The following is a 23227-nucleotide window of genomic DNA, read 5'->3' on the forward strand; positions in this document are numbered from 1 at the left end:
AATGGTGTTGGCAGAAAGTGACATTATTGTGATGCATCATGAGATGAGGTGACTATTTCAAGACATTTACCAAGAACAGTGGTGGAACAGACTCTTAACTTTTCCAAGTAAACAATCAGTGTGTAGGTGTTCAGATATGACCTTTGACCTGTAGAAGGATCATCTATCTGCCTCTGGACTGATACCCCAAAGCCTGTAGATTATCTCAGAATGCTACTGTACAGCCTCATGCTGAGGTGATGGAGCCAGGACAGGAGATTTACACCAGCCCTCTTCATGACAATGTGGCTTCCTCGTTGGGTTGGGTCACTTTTGATGGGTCCCTGTCCTGGTCTGGGTATGTCTGAAAAGAAGGATGCAGTTGGTCTGTTATTATTAGCCTGTCCCTGACTTTAAGAGATCATTGTGACCCAAAAGGAGTGTTTAGCATACATTCGAGACTTCAAGTGCATAATATCTAAAGAAGGCCACAGGAGGAAGGAAAGAGCAGGATGAAGCGGGAAAATATTTTTTGTAGGGTTGGGGACGCTTCAGACATCCATTAGTCAGACTCAGAAACGTTCTGTTTATTCACAGATTGGGAGTGGCACAGGAAGCTGCCAAAAGGGAGCTTCCACAGAAACAGTTGTTGGTCGATCCTTGCATTTCTATAGGAGGAAATGGGAAGTGTAGGTGTGGGCCTGCCAGAGGCCACTTCCAGTCTGCTGCTTTGAGGTAATGCACACAGTCAAAGAGGAACTCCCATAAGACAGAAGAATGATCGATCATTCACATTCCACAGAAGTCAAAGAATGTTCCTGGTACGATACAAATCAGCATCATTTGTGGCACAACATCGATGACACCACAGAAAATTGTTTTTAAATGATTTTAAGTCAACGAGCATCACATAATGGCAGTAGGATTTTTAAAGTCCTTACATTATGAAAAATATCTATTTTGAGCAGTAAAGTTGTCTAAATTGTCTTTTAATACTTTTATTCAGCAAGGATGCATTCAATTGATTAAAAGTTACAGTAAAAACATTTGTAATGATGCAAAAGATTTATATTTCACATTAATGATACTCTTTTGAACATCAAAGAATCCTAAAGAAAATGATCCCAGTTTCCACAAAAATAAAATTAAGCAGCACAACTGTTTTCAACATTGATAATAAGAATAAATGTTTCTCGAGCACCAAAGCAGGACTTAAGAAAGATTTCTGAAGGATCATATGATCATTTTAATATATATATATATATATATATATATATATAAATCTTTAAAATGATTTCACAGTAATATATATATTATTGTGAAATCATTTAAAAGTATTTACAGTATGTATATATATATATATATATATATATAGAGAGAGAGAGAGAGAGAGAGAGAAAGAGAGAGAGAGAGAGAGAGAGAGAGAGAATATTGTGAAATAATTTTAAAGTATTTTTTTTTTTTTGTGAAATACATCCATAAATGGTAATTAATAAATAATTGTTTGTATCAGAATAATTTGTAAAACGTATTTCAGACATATGGAAAAGGCAGACAGGTGTGGCTTCCTGGTTCCCCTTGGGACAAAATTATGGAGAGGAAGGGAGGGCGATGGAGGGATGACAGAGGAATTGTTGGAGTGATTGAGGTAAGCAGCTATTTATATAGTACCATTAGCTTTTTCATAGCCATTTCATTTCCATTTTATGCACAAGTACCTCCTGATTTATTGTTAGGAAGTCCACTTTAAAGCACTGTTGGTAGGTATAAAATGGCCTTCAGAACACACACACACACACACACACACACACACACACACACACACACACACACACACACACACACACACAGACACACACACACACACACACACACAGACAGACAGACAGACAGACAGACAGACAGACACACACACACACACACACACACACACACACACACACACACACACACACACACACACACAGAGACACACACACACACACACACACAGACACACACACACACACACACACACACACACACACACACACAGACAGACAGACAGACAGACACACACACACACACACACACACACACACACACACACACAGACACACACACACACACACACACACACACACACACACACACACACACAGACAGACAGACAGACAGACACACACACACACACACACACACACACACACACACACACACACACACACACACACACACACACACACACACACACACACACACACACACGGCACCTTTTATGCTCTGGATTTAAGCCACATAGACCCTGCCATGGAAATACTTCCCCCTTCCATTTCCTTTATCTCTCAGTGTGAAAGTTTTACAGATTCCATCTCTGGGAAATCTCTATCTCTCCCCAGTCAGTCTCTCTCCCAGAGTATCAGGATGCTCTGATTAGTTATCCTTATAATCTGCATAGAATGCCAGTCTTTTGAGATGCCTTGTTTTATTTTCATCTAGGGGACCCTTTGGCTCTGTGTATCTTTATTTGAAGGGCAGCACATCCCCCACAGACGTCTCTCTCCCACTACGCCCTGACCTTGGGTTCTACGTGTGGAATTCTCTCCTCATTTATCTGTGCGGGCCTCGTCCTTTCCATGTATCCTTTTATTTTTTCACATTCCTGATCCTGGTACTGTTTATTTCTAAAGTACATCAGTATAACCCTCTGACATGCACACAACTGAGCACATAGTTCACCCAAAATGAAAATTCTACATCATATTATTCCAAACCTGTACGTCGTCGTCTTCCATGAAACAACAGGAGATGTAAGTGAAAGGGAATGAATGGATGGATGAATCCCTTGTTCTAAACTGAAAGTGGCGCCACCTGGACCACAGTTGGAAATAAGCTGCAGATCCAAACATTTATCCACTGATCTACAGAGACAGACAGTGGCAGATTTAATAGTAAGTTATCAAATTAAATGTAACAATTTAATTTGAGCAGTTGAATGTGTCAGCAAGAATTACCTTTCAATCAAATAACTGTGTAACTCCTTTATGTTAAAAACTCCACTCAATTTGTTTATGAAAATAAATTGACTTTAATTTGAATTCAAATGATTTTTAGACATTGCTAATTGTAGTAGCGGTTCACATACATGTTTAATCTTGGAAATGTAAATAATACTGTGCCTATTGAATGTTCATATGTTGATTTGTGATGTCATAACCAGCACTGTCTGGAACAAAGAAACTAATAATAAATGAATGTATCCAATTGGATGATTTGTCTTTTTTATTCATAAGTTGTAAGTCCACCTTTGGCTTGAAGTACATGCTAGTATTATTTTTATCTGCATAAAGAGATCAGTATATTTAGTTCCAATGAGAGAACAGTGTTTATACTGACAACAAAGAGCAAATTCTGTAGTAGAGAAGGTAGTGGCTAAATTGCTTTTAAGAATGTAGACCAATCGGATCGAGGCCAGTCATGTCTTGATTGTCCACCATTGCTTTCTCATCTGTGATCTATAAATAAAATGAATATACATCAGATGTTCTTTTAAATAAACAAACAAACACAGATCATTTTATAGAAATGTATAGAAATTAGGGAACAAATACTGCACTACAAAACAGTAAAATGCAGTATGTGCTGGTCTGTGGCTCAGAGGATAAACTCTTGTCTTTTGTCTTGGTTCAAATCCCACACTATTTTTACCATGTAAAACAAAGCTCAATAAAACCCATCAAACAACACACTGTAATGCCCCAGACTCAGTGGCATAGGAGATAACACTTTGACTTTCAATCATGGAGATGAGTTTAAATCTCATTACTGGTGATGTTAAATTTCACAAAGTATGTGGCTCAGTGGATGATCGCTTGCCAATCATACATGAAAGACTGGGTTCAATTCCCACAGTTGTCAATGTTTTTCATTATTTACAAGCTTTCAATAAATCCTCTTCCACACTGCTGATTCTACAGAACAGACTCAGTGGCTCAGTTGATAAAGCGTTGGGCTTTAATCAAGAAGACCTGAGTTCAAATCTCACCCTTGCTTACGTTAAATTGTTGTCATTATTTCAAACAAAGTGGCCAAAACACCAACTCTCAGTGTGAAAGCCACAGTGGCGCAAATGGCTAAACACACGTTCTTTGATGATAAGGGTGCGCTGAAGTTAAGGTTCAAATCTCACCTCAGTGTGTGGTCCCCACAATTTAAATTAAATTGTTAATCGATAGTTGTTATATCAAAGAAAAGGCCTTGGACACCAATAATAAACGTGAAAGCCACAGTGGTGCAAGTGGTTAAACACACGTTCTCGGCTGATAGGTTGCACTGGAGACGTGAGTTCAATCCCCACCTCAGCATGATTTATTATAAAATCACAGGCCTCATCCAGGTGAAAAGTCAAATATAAGTTCCAGCACATGTCTCAGCAAGAGATCTGTGGCTCACAGGTAAGAGCGCTGCCTCATGGTTTCACAGGTTGCTGGTTCAATCCCAGCCAGATCTCCGCGATTCGAGTGAATGGTGTATGTGTGAAGGGGCGGGATGTTTCGGGTCCCCCCCCGAACCCCGTCACAATGTCCAGCAGGGGTTATGCTTCTTGGTACAATGAAAAAAATTTTTTTAGTTGACTAAAAATTTTGGCCCGCCGTCCCTTCCCCACCTATTTAGGTTCCCATCATTTGCTTTGTAAAGGGGTGACCCTCCAAAAAGAAAATGATGGTAACCTACATGTTTAGTGCCAAACAACAACATTCACACGTTAGAAGTCTTACCTGTCCATCAGCAGAAGTCCATCATTACAGTGAATGTCTGTCCACACGTCCCAGAGCTCTGCTTCTGATGACTGGACGCTCCAAACACATCCATTATTCTGTAGAGGAAACACAAACACAAACATTACTACATACTGAAGAACTAAAACATCACAATCTAAAAGTTAGTCTATATAATAGTTAAGCTAAATGTAATTGACTACATAAATTGAAGTCCTAAAGCTGTAAAGTGTAAAATATATAATACATAGTATGAATGCTGAATCAATAATAATATTTTGGTTCAATCTACTGTCCTTATAACTAAGCTGCTGTCTTGCAGGCCACAGAACTACAGGAACATAAGAAATAGAAACAAACACCCTCCTTCAGTTGTGAGTACTGACCAAAAAAACAAAAAACATGTTTTTTTTTGTTTAATGCAATTTCTACATTATTTGGAACTTTTAAGGTTGATTAGGTTTAGTTCACTATAAACAATTAATAAAGAAAAATAAGATCACAAATCTAAGTGTTAACGGGTCATAGGTAGTTATTTAATAGATTGAAGGTAATGTTAAAGGGATACTCCACCGAAAAATGAAAATTCTGTCATCATAAACTCACCCTCATGTTGTTTCAAACCTGTATGAATTTCTTTCTTCTGCTGAACAGAAAGGAAGATATCTAGAAGAATGTGAGTAACCAGACAGTTTTAGATACCATTGACTTCCATAGTTGGAAAAAAATATACTATGGAAGTCAATGGTATCTAAAACTGTCTGGTTACTCACATTCTTCTAGATATCTTCCTTTCTGTTCAGCAGAAGAAAGAAATTCATACAGGTTTGAAACAACATGAGGGTGAGTTTATGATGACAGAATTTTCATTTTTCGGTGGAGTATCCCTTTAATAGATTATTACCTAAGGTTAGACTGCAACGACAGAAAAAACATGATTCTTACTTCATAATATGAATATCAGAGGGCGATTCATTCAAAGATTATAAAGCCATTGCAAAACAACTGATTCATTCGTTATCCTAAAAGTCTGACAGTGAGTTCAACAAGAGAGCAGAATGTAAACAAAGTCTGTGATAAAACTTCATAGAGGATGACCTTCATTATTTATAGCCTTCATAACTGTCAAATAACAAGACTGAACGTTAAAGACCACAACATAATGAACGTTTAGTGCGTTTTAGTTCATGTTCGTTCATTTTATAGTCACAATAAATGCAACATTCAATCATCACAATATGAATCTAAATAAACTGGCATGAGCCCTGCTATGAAATATCAGAAGAAAGCAACAACACAGAACTACTTAAAAACGTAAATAATGACTTAAGAGCACAGAATAATGACTTAAAGTCTTAATAAGATAATGCAAGAGAAAAGCACTTTATCTGTAGAGTTTACTTACAACTGTCATAGTTGAGTCGCTCGCGTGACATCTTTGCTTCCTGAACTTTATCGCAGCGTGTGTCGGATTTGTTTGTTTATGGGCTGCAATATGTGTTGTTGAGTGACATTATAATACTGTCATCTGCAGTTTATATAGTTTAAACGGTCTGCACGTGTTGTGGCCACTGTAACAAGCGTCATGTTGTCAAGCATCAGAAGCTGTCAGACTGAACCTGAAACTCGTTGACGCCGCCTAGAGGAGCGGATGGAAAACTGCACTTCAGTTTGAAACGACATGATCGAGTTGGCGGCCAGTTGTAGGTGAGGCTGAAATATCCATTTCATATATTTTCCGAAATATCTATGATTTTGTCACGGTCTCGACCAGCAGAGCTACATAGATCTACCAGTTTTATAAAATGAACCAGATCAGCTCTCAACTGATGGTGTAAAACAGATGAAATGTGTTGAACTCAAACATGTGTTGAAAGTGTAAACACATAAAATACAGTTCGATTTTCTTCTTTTTGTATGTTTAAAGTAGCTGTTTTTCGGTCTATAGTTATTTATAATGATATGCATCATGTTTGTTCACAGGTAAAGTACAATGCCCTCGTGTTGTTGTGTCAGTTCAATAAGTTAGGTTAAGCAGTTTTTATAATAAAGCATGATTGGGTATTTGAAACAGGACAAATCATTACTATTTTTTTTTTATCAAAATGACTGTCTAAATAAATCAATGCAATGGCTGATATTACGACTAAAATGTTGTGTCTAATATTGGCTATTTACTGATTAAACAGACACAGGCTGAGATCAGATCAGAATAGTGTGTCAGCTGCTCCCCCTTGTGGACAATAAGTGTGTCAGCAATAATATATGAAAACAGCAGATGTAGGAGGACATGGGTTTTAAACACTTGCACATGGTAAAAGCTCTATGTCGCTTTCAAGTCGTGTAGTAGAGAATGAATTTCATTGGGAATGTACCTAAATTGCCCTCCTAAGGGTAGAAATCCACGGACATATATACATTTACACACAGCAGATAAGATATAGTAATACATCAGTAAGTTCAGAAGTTGATAGACACAAAAGTCCCAATGCTGTTGGACTGAATGAGTTCCAGACATACTGTCAGATTATTGATGGAGATTTAAACATCGACTCTTTCTGCAGGCTACATCGAGACGCCAGTAGTTGGCGATAAAGTGACATTCATTCAGTAACGAAACAAGTGAGTGACTCAAGAATCATTCATTCAACTGATTTGTTCAAAACATGATTCATTTAGCCATTGCGGGCAGAGAATGTGGCTCTATGAGCTAGAGATGATTTTAGATAGCATTTAAACAGTTAAACAACCTGAAATTTGAATTTCTATTAAGTATAATATCGGTCAATGCAAATTATTGCAGAAATGTTTGGCCATGGAGACGAGTAATCTGCAAACAGGTCATGGATGATAAATTATTTGTCCTAAAATTTGTTTTACTGACTAAATACAGCATTAATGGGATCATGCACTTTCAAATCAATGCAACATCTGGTAAATAACCTATTGATTTTTTCTTATTATTAAATGACTTCTGTGGGAATGGATCTAGTGATGACTGTTTGTAGAGCTCAACTCCAGTCCTGGGAACCACAGTGCTGCACATTTTGTTTTGTCTCTCTTATTTAATAGCAGTTTTAGTTCATGCAGCTCTGAAAACGTGTTGATGATTTGAATCAGATCAGATGTATTAAATAAGGGAGACAAAAATGTGCAGTGCTGGAGCAGGACCAAGAAATACAGGTTTGCATGAGAACTGAATCATGGGAGGAGGATGAGTGTGTCATCTCTGGGTGGAGGAAGGTGGTTCTTCACCATATCCTCACTGATGAAGCCTTGCTTGTAGTTGTAATCACAACCTACCTCATGAAGTTGATTATTGGCCTGTCCCAATACCCACACTTGCAGTCTTGGCCACTTGACAGAAAGTTAAATGTACAAGACTCTCCTGGGTCTAATAAATGCCAAAGCCCTTAATGGACACTAAATCCACATTATCTCTAATACCACATTAGAGCGATATTTAAAGCATATCCCATCATACATCATGGAACTCAATAGCCCAAAATCTCAAGATGTTGAGAAAAACTTTAATTAGATGTTACATAAAATTTGCTTTGGTAAAGTGCACATTTTGTTGGTGTTTTTTTAAACGTCTGCAACTGCTTTTTAATACTAGAAGCATCACAATTACTAAATGTGTTTTCTGTTACATAGGGACGACTGAACAGACATTTAAAAGTTTATTTTAAAAAGTGCTAAGTATTGCAAAAGTTATTAAAGCTCTGTAAAAACTTTACTTAATTTTACACCACTATGATGTAAGTGTGCCCCATTGAATAAGAAAAATTCCACACACACGATCTTCACAAACGCTTGGGCCAAAATACAGGAAATACATCAGACTCAAGTGTTGGTATTGGGACAGGCCCTATTTTAGTATGTCACCTTCTGATGATGTCTGTTTGAACTTCAGTCACCTAAACTGAGGTTTATTTGCCTAAACAGCATGTGGAAAAACAAGACGTTCTTACCGCTCACAGTTTAGAATGTGTCGGGTGATTGTCCATGACCTCTTCTAACCCGGAGCGTAGGAGAATGTCTTTTTCTGTCTGTTCGAGAACACAAAAAAGGTAGTGAGTGGGAAAGAGGGTATAATTCTTTGTTTTAAATAATTAAGTTGACGACACCTGCTGGTCAGGTAAATATAATAAGAATGCAGTGCAAACATTTATTGACACCTTTTACAAACCGATTACAGATGTTTCCATTGTTATTAAATAAATGTACAAATCATTAAATCCCATTAAATATGAAGTGTGAAGTGTTGTATTAATTTGTAAGGCTTGTTCTGTGTGTTTTTAGGAGGGCTTGGCTAATCAGGCCAGTAAAATACAATTAACTTTCACCCTCCATTTTTCTACACACGATCAAACAAACGATTGGTAAAAGTTTCAAAGCTGCATAAAGCAGTGTTACATATAAGAGCTGTAGACTCACCGGTGTTAGAGTCCCGACATGTCTTGATCACACTCCCTTCCTTTCCCATCTCTGCTCTGCTGTCCTATAAATAAAAAACAAAAAACATTAAAAAGTTGCTCAAATACAGTTGAAACATTGAAATTATTTCATACAAATAAACACAAAATAATCACAAAATCATATTTGTAAACCTGCAAAAATTGACAGCTTGGAAAACAAAGATGCAAAAAAATTAAAACGTCTAAGAAATGTCTAGACAAAAATTGTTTACCTTTCTTAACAACACAAATTCACACATGACCCAAAAACAAGCCATGCCTCATCAGAACTTCTGTGGATAATCAATTGCTTTCAAACATGAGAGTCTGTGTTCAAATCCCAAACTGCTGATTTTTCCATTAAATAAAACAACTCTTAATTAAAATCCATCCATAACACCCTTGAACTCAACAGACTCAGTGGTTCAGTTGATAAAGCATTGGGCTTTAATCAAGGAGACCCGAGTTCAAAACCCATTCTTGCTTGTGTTAAATAGTTGTGATTATATCAAACAAAGTGGCCAAAACACCAACCCTCAGTGTGAAAGCCACAGTGGTGCAAGTGGTTAAACACACGTTCTCGGCTGATAGGTTGCACTGGAGATGTGGGTTCAATCCCCACCTCAGCATGATTTATTATAAAATCACAGGCCTCATCCAGGTGAAAAGTCAAATATAAGTTCCAGCACATGTCTCAGCAAGAGATCTGTGGCTCACAGGTAAGAGCGCTGCCTCATGGTTTCAGAGGTTGCTGGTTCGATCCCAGCCAGATCTCCGCGATACGAGTGAAGGGGCGGGATGTTTCGGGTCCCTCCCCGAACCCCGTCACAATGTCCAGCAGGGGTTATGCTTCTTGATACAATGAAAAAAAATTTAGCTGACTAAAAATGTTGGCCCTCCGTCCCTTCCCCACCTATTTAAGTTCCCATCATTTGCTTTTTAAAGGGGTGACCCTCCAAAAAGAAAATGATGGTAACCTACATGTTAAGCGCCAAACAACAACATTCACACGTTAGAAGTCTTACCTGTCCATCAGCAGAAGTCCATCATTACAGTGAATGTCTGTCCACACGTCCCAGAGCTCTGCTTCTGATGACTGGACGCTCCAAACACATCCATTATTCTGTAGAGGAAACATAAACACAAACATTACTACATACTGAATAACTAAAGCATCAAAGTTAGTCTATATAATAGTTAGGCTAAATGTATATTGACTACATAAATTGAAGTCCTAAAGCTGTACAGTGTAAAATATATAATACATAGTATGAATGCTGAATCAATAATAATATTTTGGTTCAATCTACTGTCCTTATAATTAATCTGCTGTCTTACAGGCCACAGAACTACAGGAACATAAGAAATAGAAACAAACACACTAACAAACAAACATAAACACATAAATAGAGGAAACATAAACACAAACATTAGCCTACTACTACATATAGTATATCTAAAACATTCAAATTAAGTTAGTCTAAATAAATGTAAACTGACTACAAAAAAAAAAAAAAAAAAATCTTAAAGCTGTGTGAAAATATGTTGCAAAGTATAGGAAAATGATTTGTTCTCAGTTTAAATTATGCTATTATTTGAATTACAGCTTTACAGGCTACAAAAGGATAAAAACACTGAATATATATAATAATAAAAAATAAAATAAAAAAAAACTTCAGTGTGAGAGCTGATGCTTAAAAATTGTAATTGTAAAGCCCGCAAGTGGAGTTATAACTTTGAGATGAAACCTTCCTTCAAACCACAGTAATCCTAAAAGACATGTTCCCTGCGCATGGACTGATCCCTGACACACTACACACACACACACACACCAACTGATTCTATTAACAAGCATCAATCCACTAGATTATTACATACAGTAAAACAACTAACAACAACACGATTCCTTATTATTCTACTTCATACATGTAACAAGAGATTCATTTCTGAGAAGAGATAAAGTTCTGACAATGAGTTCAGCAAGAGTGAAGGTTGTAAACAAAATCATCTCATGATGCTATTAATTCAATTACTGTTTTACAAGCCACAAAATGAACACATAGAACGAAAAACTAACTCCCCATTCAAAGAATCTTTACTTCATTGTTTCGTGCTTGTAGTAATATTATGACATTTTAATTAAAAAACCATTTTAAAGGCAGTGTTTTCCTCTCATATCTCAGTCATAACAGGAAGTAGAAGAAAAGCATGAAGCAACAGGAGAACATCAGAGCTTCATACAAGACACAACTCCTGCTGACTCTCACATACATCCAGAAAACACTGCAATATCAACTGAGTCCTTCTTATTCCACTTTATAGTGTGACTATCAGAGGGCGATTCATTCAAAGATTAAAAAGGTAACGCTACAACTAGAGATTGACTTGCAATATAGTGCGTGCAAGTCAATTGACAAGAGAAATTGACTTCATGCTAAAAGTTACTTACAGGTGAGTCTTCTGTCATACTCGGTTCCCTCATTTTATCCGTCTGTGTGTCGGTTTTATTTGCAGTTGAGCTGGAATATGTGCTGTTAAAGTAACATTAAGAGCTGTCATCTTCTCATCTGCAGGATCTGCACGTGTTGTTGTGATTGTCATCAAGCGTCATGTTGTCAAGCAGCAGAAGTGTCAGACTGAAGGAGAAACCCGCTTCTGCCGCCTAGTGGAGCGGATGAAGAACTGCACTTTACTGTCGGATTATAGTGGCGAGATCACATCTGAGACTTTGAATCATGAAGCAGCAACAGAAACATGTTTCAATCCCACAGATGCATTGGCCTTTTACAAGCTCTGTGGCGCAGAAAATAATGGTTTGCCTTTGAATGAGAAAGCCTGATCTTTTGTGTGTGTGTATATATATATGTATATATATATAATATGTGTGTGTGTGTGTGTATTTTAACAGAAGAACAGAGAGGACAGAAGGAAAAATCGAATAGACTCGGTTTGCGGTGGTGTAGTTTACACAAATCACCACTGGAGGGCGAAACAATTTGACTTTTATTAGACTCGATTTGATTTGGTGTAATTCACACAAATCGCCACAGGAGGGCGAAACTATTTTAATTTTATAAGACTAGATTTGCAGAGGTTTAATTCACACACAGGAGGGCGAAACAATTTTAATTTTATAAGACTAGATTTGCAGAGGTTTAATTCACACAAATTGCCACAGGAGGGCGAAACAATTAAATTTTTACGACACTCGATTTGCTGCAGTGTACTTCACACAAATCGCCACCGGAGGGCGAAACAATTTTAATTTTATAAGACTAGATTTGCAGCGGTGTAATTCACACAACTCAACATTGGAGGGCGAAACAATTTTAATTTTATAAGATTCGATTTGCTACAGTGTACTTCACACAAATCACCACAGGAGGGCAATCTCTTTTAAGTTCATTAGACTCGGTTTGTAGCGGTGTAATTCACACTAATAACCACAGGAGGGCGAATTTTAGATTTACTTTTTTGCATATTTATTTATTTAGAAGGACAATAGGACACAACAAAATTCACACACAGATACTGATACAGTTGATACAAAGAATAACTTAAATGATAACAATACATTTATTACAGCGTATATTTAGCGAATATATCAGTGCGCATATTTCAATGTCAAATGTCAAATAGTAATTCACACATCCTCCTATAGAAATAAAAAACATTTCTATAAGAATAGATCTGGTTTTCTCATAACTGAATAATAAATCTAAAGAAATACTTCACAAGATTTATTGTGTGTTTATTTCTGGACTGAGTAGTCAATGAATTATCAATCAATGATGATCATCTTTTACCCAGCTTAAACATACGCTAAGATAAACTTTAAATCTAAAACAACATCATTGCATCACAATCTCTGTGGCTCAGTGGATAGTTGTCTCCCTTACCAACCAGAAAGTCCTGGTTCAAATCCCACGTTTGTTAAAGTTATTCATCATTTAACACAAAGCTCTTGATAAAACATGTTCAAAATCACTCACCATATCAGCCGGCTCAGTGGCTCAGGAGATAAAGAGTTGTGTTTCAATCATAGCATCCTGAGTTCAAATCCCACTATTGCTGACTTTAAATTGTTCTCATTAGACAAGGTGTCCTGAAAAGCAATTATTGTCACAAAATCCATGATGGGCAAGTGGATAAACACATACTCTCTGAGGACAAGGCTGTGATGAAAACACGGGTTCAAATCTCACTTTAACTGCTTTATTGGAAACTCTCAGGTTAACAGTGAAATATAAGTTCCAGCACATGTCTCAGTAAGAGATCTGTGGCTCACAGGTAAGAGCGCTGCCTCATGGTTTCAGAGGTTGCTGGTTCAATCCCAGCCAGATCTCCGCGATATGAGTGAATCGTGTGTGTGAGTGGCGCTTCCGTCACAGTCACCAGCAGGGGGTTATACTTTTGGACAGACGAAAAAAAAAAAAAAAAAAATATTTATATAAAAATTCTCCCCCCTCGTCCCTTCCCCAACCACTTAGGTTCTCATCATTTGCTTTTCAAAGGGGGAGGCCCTTCAAAAACAAAATGATGGGAACCTACATGTTTAAGCACAGTAAAACACACATATACATTACCTGTCCATCAGCAGAAGTCCATCATTACAGCCAATGTCTGTCCACACGTCCCAGAGCTCTGCTTCTGATGACTGGATGTGATGGACCAAACAACATTCCTTCTGTGAGGAAAGACATAAATAAAAAAAGACATTACTCCATATTCTACATCTCAAATGAGAATGTGAAAGTTAAACTATAACCGGACGGTAATTTTTACTCATGTGAATGTCTGTACAAAATAAAGTGCATGACACCTCAGTGATAAAACGATTTATTGATAGTGGAGCCGATTTTTACACGGACGGAAATGAAATCCCAGACTAACCCCTGTAAATGTTGAAAATAACTTACGACCCAATGAGAAACAATTACCGTCTGATTAGGGCTTTTGTCTAAAGACTAGTTAATAGATGGAAATGGAATAAATTGAAAGCCTAAAGTAGTACAATGTAAAATATATATATTACTGATTATATTATACTTCTTCAGTAATGCTGTATCAACAATAATCTATTAATTCAATTAAAATGAAGAGGAGACTTTAAACGCGAGTAATGCTAAAAGACTGGTTTAATGGTTTTAGCCTGGTTCTGGACTGTATATATGACATTAGAAGAAAAGCACTGCAGCTCTACAAAACCATGAAGCTGCAGACATACACTACACACACCAACTATTTCTATTAACAAACTGGATTATTATATACAGTACGACAACTAACAACAACAACAACAGAGACAAAACCCACTATTCCCCATTATTCTACTTCATTACACACATCAGAGGACGATTCATTCAAAGCTTATGTACATGTAACACAAGAACTACCGATTCATTTGTTTATCTAAAGGTCTGACAGCGAGTTCAGCAAGAGAGCAAAGTCTGACTGTGATAAACAGTAGAAGATGTGACAAACATGCTAGTTTCATACATACTTCATTGTCAAACAACAACAACAACATTTTAGGTGAAAGACCCCATCAGAACTAAAGTTATGTGGCTTTTAGACAATGATGGATACTTACAGATAAGTCGAGTGACAGTCGATTCCTGCACTTCATCGCAGCGTGTATCAGTTTTGTTTGTTTATGGGCTGCAATATGCGTGGTTTAGTGACATTATAATACTGTCACTGAGCTGTCATCTGCAGAATCTAAACTTAAACCTATACAAAAGTCTACACATGTTGCTGTTGTCAAGCGTCATGTTGTCGGTCAAACATTCAAATGTCAGACTGAACGTGAAGCCGCTTACGCCGCCTAGTGGTGCGGATGAAAAACGAAAAATATTTACAAAAGTTTAATTTATAATGCCAACAGTCTCAGCGTTCGTTGCTTCAGATTGTGTTATTGACTGTTTACTATTCTAAAAGGTCACACACACTTTTACATGTCATAGTCTATTTTTATATATATTTTGAACCACAGTTTTGAACTGTTGATCATCAGCTCCCTCTTGTGGTCAATAAGTGTATCAGCACATTTGATAAATAAAACGACAAACCCGAGGTGTAGTCGAAGGTGATTAAAAATTTATATATTTAACAACAAATCTAATTTCGTCAGGGTCTCAACCAGCATAGCAACATGGATCTACCAGTTCTTGTAAATTAACCCGATGAGTGAATTAACCTCAGCTAAGAGTTAGAATGCATACATTTATTATTTTCACAAATGTAAAATGTTTCACAACAAATGACTGTCTCACTCATCCAATAATTCGTTGAGTCGAATAGTTTAAAACCCCTGCTTCACTCAGCAACAAAACAAGCGAGTATATGAGCAGACATTTTAGATCGACCAACACAAACATTAGCAGAACGGTTTCATTTGATTAATTGTTGATGAATAAATATAGTTTTTATTGCACATGTTTTGCTTGGAGGCCAAGTTTAAAGAAATAAGATTCTTAATAGAGCATTTTAACACATTAAACAACTAACAACAAACTACAAAAACAATAAAGAATATACTTTTATTGGTCAATGCAAAATTATTGCAGAAATATGCTTTGGTTATGTAGACAAGCTGTGAACTGCAAACAGCATAGGTCAAATACAAAAAGTATAATTGTGGTGAAATACTAAAAAAATCTATACTTTTGTTTTTAATAATTGAACTGGACTGCATGGACTGTATTTAGAACTGAATCAAATCTATGCAATATAACAATGTTATCAGAAAGGCACTTAATAAATGACAAACCTCTTGATTTGTTCTTACATTTTTGTTGTTTTGACTTACGCTATAACAAGTGTCTCAGATCTAGACAAATGAACGGTGTAAATTGATCAACACCAGGTCCCACTTACAGAGTGATCCATCTTACAGAGCGATTGCATTAATATGAATAGTGTAAAACTAATGAATGAGAACTTTGATGAACAGCTTAATGCTGCTGCTGATGTAAAAATGTACAACACAGACACTATTAGCCATCATCAATATTTGTTGATGATTAAAAGTGTAAAGTCACGTTAAATTATTCCATTCCAATCTCATCCTGCATCTGATAATATAATGCAAAAAAAAGACAAAGGTTGCTTTAATCCAGGCATAAAACACACACAACTTCTCCATTACTTAATGGCAGATACATCTTTATGCATGCAGAAGTAGGTACATTTTGATATAAGCTGAAAAGGTACAGGCATTTTCTTTGCATCATTATAGATACAGATCAGTTAATGTGCAGGTAAAATGTGTAAAAGCCGTACAGGCATCTGGCAGGTGGTAGCATGGCTATCATTTTAACTGAAGCTGCACTTGTTTAATGCAAAACCGCTTGCTTTCAGGTGTCACAGGTGAGACCCTTCTAGAAGGTGAAGCGCCTGTCAACAGGATGGCCCACCTTGTCCAGGCTGGGGTTGGAGGCGAACTGAATCATGGGAGGAGGTCCACACATGAGAATGAGTGTGTCATCTCCGGGTGGAGGAAGGTGGTTCTTCACCATATCCTCACTGATGAAGCCTTGGCTGTATTCCCAACCTACCACATGAAGTTGATTATTTCAACACGTCACCTTCTGGTTAAATATAAATGTCACCTAAACTGAAATTAGTCTTTGGCTAAACAGCATCTGCAAAAACAAGACGTTCTTACCGTCTGGTGCCCTGTCGACGGTGTACCACAGCTTGAAACGTGTCGGGTGATTGGCCATGACCTCTTCTAACTCAGGGCGTAGGAGAATGTCTTTTTCTGTCTGTTTGAAGAAAGTAGTGAGTGGGAATAATTCTTAGTTTTAAATACTTGCCAGACAAACAAATTGAACCAAAGAGATGTCTTTTTATCCATAGGAATTACACTCACTTTCACATGAATATAGTTTTGGTTTATAAATATAGTTTTGGTTTATAATTAGTACATCTATTTATCATGTATAATATATATATATATATATATATATATATATATATATATACATAAATACACACAAATGACATGTATAAATGTACTTATTATAAACCAAAACAATATATAGACAGAAAAAAAAAAAAAAAAACCTTGGCTCACCTGGTTTGCAAAAAGTAAATAGCACACAGTCTCATCCATTGGATCTTTCATGATTGCTTGGATTATCTGGAGCATAGGTGTAATGCCTAAAGAAAATAAAACAAAGATGTACTAACAGGAAAAGTTTTATTACGCTGCAAAAACTGATATAATAATAAAATACATGATGATTTGATTTACCTGTACCACCAGCGATCATGCCAACATGTTTTGCGGTTTTCACCACAGGGTCTGATTTCTTATCAGGCCTGATTGCAAATGATCCTGCAAAAATGTTGATTGTGTAACTTCATTATGAAATTTGCAGTTGCTTTCATAGCTTTTCTTTGTCTCACAGTGGATTTCAAGTCTACAAACCTTTGCCCTTGTAAACCAGCAGCCCACTTGGTCCTCTGAAATCAATTGTGTCACCAATACGAAGGCTCTCCAAATACTGGGACATCTTCCCACCCTCTGGGAATTTTGGATGGACATTTTTGTAGTATATCTAAAATAAATGATGCAACAAAATGTTTAAAGTTGAACAAAAACTTTGTTTTAGCATTTTTTAAATCTTTAAAAATCCATCTTTGTGTTACAATTATACGCATACCTTCACCACCAGATCCACGAAGCCCTTGTCATCATCACTAGACACCGGGGTGTAAGGCCTCACCGCAATGTTGCCATCAATCCTGGCAGACAGGTAGATGTGTTGCCCTAAATATGCAATGATTTAGCATATTAAAGTTAGCCAATGAACAATGGTCAAATGCAAAATGACAGCATATCTACTGCACCTACCAATAGGAAGTCCAAGAACATGATCAGGAGATTTTAAAGCAAAGCGAAATCTTCTTGTGTCATGGCTAATAATCTTAATAAAAGACAGAAAGGAGGAGTTAAAGCAGCTGATGCAGAGAAAAACTTATTTATGCACAAGTTAAACCATCACAAATGAAAAACATGTCTCACTTCTTTGTCCACAAGGCGCAATGGATACTTCAAATTGGGGTCTTCAAGGGTAATGGCAGGTCTGCTCTTACCAAAGAGCCTCCGGAGCAAATCAAACACGAACCGAATGCTGCCAGAGATCAGCTACAGAAAGGAAAATAAAAACGGCATTTTCTAATCATGCATAACCATATAGGTTCAAATACAAAATTATAATGGGCGTGTCCTGCATAAAGGCTAAAAATAAACTGATGGGTGTGTGATGCACAGAGACTGTCAACAAACTGGATAAAATTTGCATTCGTTTAATTCTTGAAACATCTGTAATAATGAGGTAACAGTATGCTAAGGTGTCAAGGTACAGTTGCGTGCTGCAAAAAAATACATACGCATCTATTTAATATAGATACTCACGTTGATGATGAAGGACATTTTCTCCTGCAGTGTTTACAGAGACTCTATCAAGTAACGAAGACGGATAATTATAACACTTACAGGAAAAGAATAACTTTACTAGAAAGTTAGCCGTCTGCTTGTCAAAACGACAATCTCTTCCTGGAATGGGAGGAGATAACTGCTAGTGACGTCGTTACGTTAAGCTCCGAAACCTTTGCGAATCGTTTGTTTTGAACCATCAGTAAACGAGGCTTCGTTACGCCATAACTGTATTGAAGCGTTTTGACATATCAATGCTTCAGTTCACACATGACCCGTGTCTAATCATAGAGAATATTACGAACTATCGTGTCAAAGCACGCAGTTGCGCGTATGAGCTATTCATCCTTTGACCACCAGACGGCGACAACGTCCAAATAATCTTTGATCTTAAACCAAAGAAAGAAATTATTATAATGCATGCAGAAGAATTTCGTTAATTTGTCAAGTGATAAATGCAATGGCTTAATCCTATGCTACAGGTAAAAGAAAATTGGCAATCAGTTAAAATATATATCAGGTGAAGGTTGCATTGAATAGTTTAATCTCATGTCAACGTAATGCTTGATCAAACTTGTTTAATTTACTTCTTATTGCTTTCTTCCAATACAATTTTGAGGTTGGATTCTGCAGTTAAAATCCAAATGGTTACTAATTCCCCCATTTGCTCACAAATTATTTTAGTGCAAATATAATTAATGTAAAATGTACACTGTGTAATATAGAACTTAATTTAGAATACAACACATTTGTTAATGACTAATTTAGCCCAAAGAAACACGGAAATGTTATTATCGTTAGCACTAATAAACTTGTATTAAAATTCTCAAATAGGTGGTGGCGTGGTGCAATTTAAAAAGTTCAAGTTATTGCACATTTCCCCCATATTTGACACAGCATACATTATATTTTACTTTAATGTTTGTATTGAAATATTTTATATTCTACCAATGATACAACTATGCTAGATGTTAAGTTTTGTGATCACTACGATAGAGGTTTTAACAGTGATTAAAATATGTACTTTAGGTGTGGGAATGGCTTAAGTTTTGATATTTAGGATATTGTCATTGGGCTATTTTTGATTGGCCATTGGGCTAGTTTTGTTGCACAGACCTGGCAACCCTATTGTAGTTTATAAAATATCTGGAGACACACCAAATAACATTCATGTTTTCTGCTAAGTTTCAATTTGGGCATATGACAGGTAAACTCACCAGTTTAGTCTTCCAAAAAGGCTTGGCAACTTGATCTCTAGCTAACCAAACCTCTTAACATGTTGAGGGCAAAATTTCATCCATACAACCTCTTTACATGTTGAGGGCAAAATTTCATCCACACTCTCACTGAAGTGACAAACAAGATCTGTTGAACACATGTAAGGTGCCAATCAATCAAGACTCGACAGTTTATCACAGAAATTTATTGACGACCCAACACAGTGGTCAATCGTGGTCATTTCTATTGACTGTACACAAATGCATGTCATTGAACAACTGTACTTTAGCACAAGTGTAACATTCTTGTTTTTTCGATTGTTAAACTCAACCACGTCCCTTATATTTACACCAAGTTCTATAGATATTTATCTATATATCTTTTGTACAATGTACAATGTTTCAATCAGGTGAAATAATAAGAGCAAACAAATTCTGTTAGACTCTGATCCAGCCAAAGCATGCAGGTTTTTGTCTAAAGTGTGCCTTAGTGGAGACCGAAGAGTTAAAGCATGTTTAACAGCCTTGAAGCAGAAAAAAAGCTGAAGCCAAGAAACACAGAGCAAGTCTCTTTTTATGTGGGGAGGTTTACAGCTTTTACGAACACTTCATGACATTGGCCTCTGCTTTACATTTGGCTACATGGAGAAGCATCCATGCTAAGCACAAGTAGTAGGAGAGCACTGACCTTGCATGGACATATTTGTGTCAAGTATTGCTTTTACAAATCCTTTTATTTTTTTTTACTGTGAACACATATGGTGGGGTTTGCCGAGGACATTGCAACTAAGCACGTCCGATCTTCAAAATGACATGAACATGATTTATCCTTGTCTGTTTTTGTGTTAGCTTTTGTCAAAGCAATGACATTTTGCAAAGAACATACTGTAGATACAGTTACATTATGACTTATTATCACAAAATAGCAGACAGGGATTGCACAATAAATGTACTTTGTAAGAAAATAAAGTAACTATACTAAGTTTCTTTAAAATAAAATCTTCACAGTTTTAAATTATTTGCATCATGATATTGTCAGCTACATATCAGTAAACTATGTATTTCAATTGTTCATTTTAAATTTAGTTATAATCCAACCTTTCATTTTACATGAGGATGTTCATAACCAAGTTATTCCATTACATACATGAAATATAAATCATACAACAAAACAGGACTCTTGGACAGCACTACCAGCACGTCATGCGTACTTAATCATATAGTCACTTCTCATGTGTGCTGATAAATGGAGTATTTGGTGAGATTTTGATGTAATTTCCAGATAGTCTTTGGATGAAATGTCGTAAAATATAAATCTGTTACTTTGGGTTCAGCCTGGTCAATAAAATCTTCTGCTGGTAACACTATACGTCCAGTGCAGTTCCTAACTTACCAACATCCTGAAGGGTTACAGACAAACACAGGTAAAACCAGAACATGCACACTAAAAACAGCTTGTTTTGAGCTGGCTTCACATTTTTCACATTGAACAAAAGCAGTGCAGCAGGTGAGGACTGGGGATTTGTACATTGGGCCACAAAGGTAGCGACCAGTGCAATGGCATCTTTCATAACACGGTTTAGACAGACTCGCAAGCAACGAAGACCTCAAAGGACCATAGAGGCCTGCACAAATGGGCGTTAGTAAATAATTCTGCATCCACTAAAGGAAAATGAGCTCCTGTTTTTATGTGTATTTTACAAAAGTTCCAGACTGCGGAGGACCCATGCAGATTATTCAACACAGATCGTTGGTTACACGACCTCAAGGCAAAGATGAACTGCTCAGTTTTAAGTGTACTAAGCACAGTGGTAGATTGGAGGGCCATTAAAACGTGTGGGCTGAAACGAATAGCTCAGAACTGACGCACTGGTGGATGTGATGAACATTTGGTGAGAAGTATAAACTAAAAGAAACAACTCAAATAAGTTTAGTCTACTTGGATAATTTATGTTGGATCAAAAGACTGAAGGTAGCAAATCCCTATTCCTTAAAACCGCAAAGCTTTAAACACAAGTGCTAGGATTTAAACAGCTGGCATACCATTGTTCTGTGACACAAATACCAAAAGTTGTAGTTGGATGTGAGTATTATTAAGTATATAAAACACCTCCGTTTTAAAACTCTACACCTAGTGGATGTTTTTGTCCAACTTGAAAACAAATGCTTAGGAACTTGATGGCAGCATCACCTACCGAACTTAACATGCATTGTTGGCTTAGTGTTTAGTGTCGCTTGGAAAGAATGTTACACAAATTCAGGGTTCAGAAGGCAGGCTAACAATATTACATCAATTGGAGAGTATTATAACTCTGTGTGTTACTAAAACTGTCCACAGCGGGTAGCATGGTGACAGTTCCACCTAAAAATGAAACCGATCCAATCCACATGCGTCGCCGAGGCAGTGATGACATCAGAAGCCATGGTTTCCCTGGGCACTAACATTGGTTGGGGCGTGATTAGCTTGTCACAACGTTGCTAGAATGTTTCCACAACGTTCTACGTTACGTAGCCCTTGGAATGGTATGAGCTCAGCAGGCTGACGTTTCTGCAACGTTGTGGAGATGTTAGCCTGTGGACTAAAACCCATCTCTTGGCCTTCCCTACAGTTCATCCCGTCGGGCAGGTGCTTGTCATGTCGGCGGTGATGTTTGAAATGTCTCCAACTGGTTGGCACACAATAATGCTCTTGATGAAACCGCTGTAAGGAACAGTTGGCATGAGTATGGAGAACGTGTCACACGATGGAGCCCTTGGAGGTTGAGAGATGGATGGAGCGGATGCGCAGGGCCAGGGTTCTCTCGAGGTCATGGAGGACGTCGTAGGACGGGCCTGGACCGGGGCTCTCCGCAGGAACCTCATACAGTAGCTGCTTAAAGTTCTCCAGCTCGATCAGGAGCACCATGTTCTTCAGGAAGTAGCCCTCGATGAAGGCTGCCAGCTCCAAGGCCCCCAGGAACTGAGGATGTGTGGGACGTAATGACAATGTGAGACACTATTCTTAATTCTGAGGTATACAATGTAAAAACCATAAAGTACTATAACAATGTACCACAATTCTTGCCTAAATATTCACACAGATACTTAATCTGTACATTTCTAAAGACTCAAAACAAGCAGAGCAAATTAAGCTGCTGACATTTACACAGACAGACAAGCAATTATTAGAACAGGTCGCATTCTCCTTGGCATGATGTATTTGTCTAATCAATGTTATTAACCTTATAAGTATGCAAATAAAATGTTAATCCAGGGTTTTACAAACATACAGTGTACAATCTCTGATCCTGACAACACATTAACTAATCTAGGGAAATGTATAAATAAAAGTGCAATAGAATGACATATAAATGAATGTTTCAGAGT

At 37.1% G+C, this 23227-nt stretch overlaps 2 protein-coding genes and 1 long non-coding RNA gene across 6 annotated transcripts in view; 1 reads left to right on the forward strand and 2 right to left on the reverse strand.

Annotated features, from left to right (window-relative positions):
• The first annotated feature begins 11329 nt into the window (after positions 1–11329).
• LOC309496582 lies at positions 11330–12532 on the forward strand. 2 transcript variants are annotated; one of them, XR_014205172.1, is made up of 3 exons: positions 11330–11647; positions 11770–12289; positions 12350–12532. It is a non-coding gene; the product is annotated as an uncharacterized lncRNA (long non-coding RNA). The 2 variants fall into 2 exon arrangements; XR_014205171.1 differs by having other exon boundaries at positions 11770–12532.
• Positions 12533–15719: 3187 nt separating this feature from the next.
• cyb5r3 (cytochrome b5 reductase 3) lies at positions 15720–18922 on the reverse strand. Its single transcript, XM_082165925.1, has 9 exons — positions 18624–18922; positions 18231–18353; positions 18060–18132; positions 17869–17975; positions 17634–17763; positions 17457–17540; positions 17277–17362; positions 16866–16965; positions 15720–16751 (listed from the first exon to the last, which is right to left on the reverse strand). Exons 1-9 carry the CDS (start codon positions 18639–18641, stop codon positions 16579–16581), a joined length of 894 nt encoding a protein of 297 aa, XP_082022051.1. The 5' UTR covers positions 18642–18922; the 3' UTR covers positions 15720–16578.
• A 1129-nt stretch (positions 18923–20051) lies between these two features.
• The window catches only part of btbd11a (BTB (POZ) domain containing 11a), a 139244-nt gene continuing 136068 nt past the window's right edge, over positions 20052–23227 (reverse strand). For all 3 annotated transcript variants that reach the window (XM_082166323.1, XM_082166322.1, XM_082166321.1), the window contains one exon: positions 20052–22820. In XM_082166323.1, the coding sequence (XP_082022449.1) occupies positions 22599–22820 (222 nt within the window). In that variant the 3' untranslated portion in view covers positions 20052–22598. The remainder of the gene's footprint in view (positions 22821–23227) is intronic.

Source organism: Leuciscus leuciscus (assembly GCF_965113295.1).
Source record: "Leuciscus leuciscus genome assembly, chromosome: 4".
Classification (NCBI taxonomy): Eukaryota; Metazoa; Chordata; class Actinopteri; order Cypriniformes; family Leuciscidae; genus Leuciscus; species Leuciscus leuciscus.

Excerpts from the sequence above, each read along its gene's own strand:
- cyb5r3 (XM_082165925.1), bottom strand. Across the intron at positions 18,133-18,230 it reads TGCGCCTTGTGGACAAAGAA|ATTATTAGCCATGACACAAG; the intron begins GTGAGACATGTT and ends TCTTTTATTAAG. Across the intron at positions 17,541-17,633 it reads GCTGGTTTACAAGGGCAAAG|GATCATTTGCAATCAGGCCT; the intron begins GTTTGTAGACTT and ends ACATTTTTGCAG.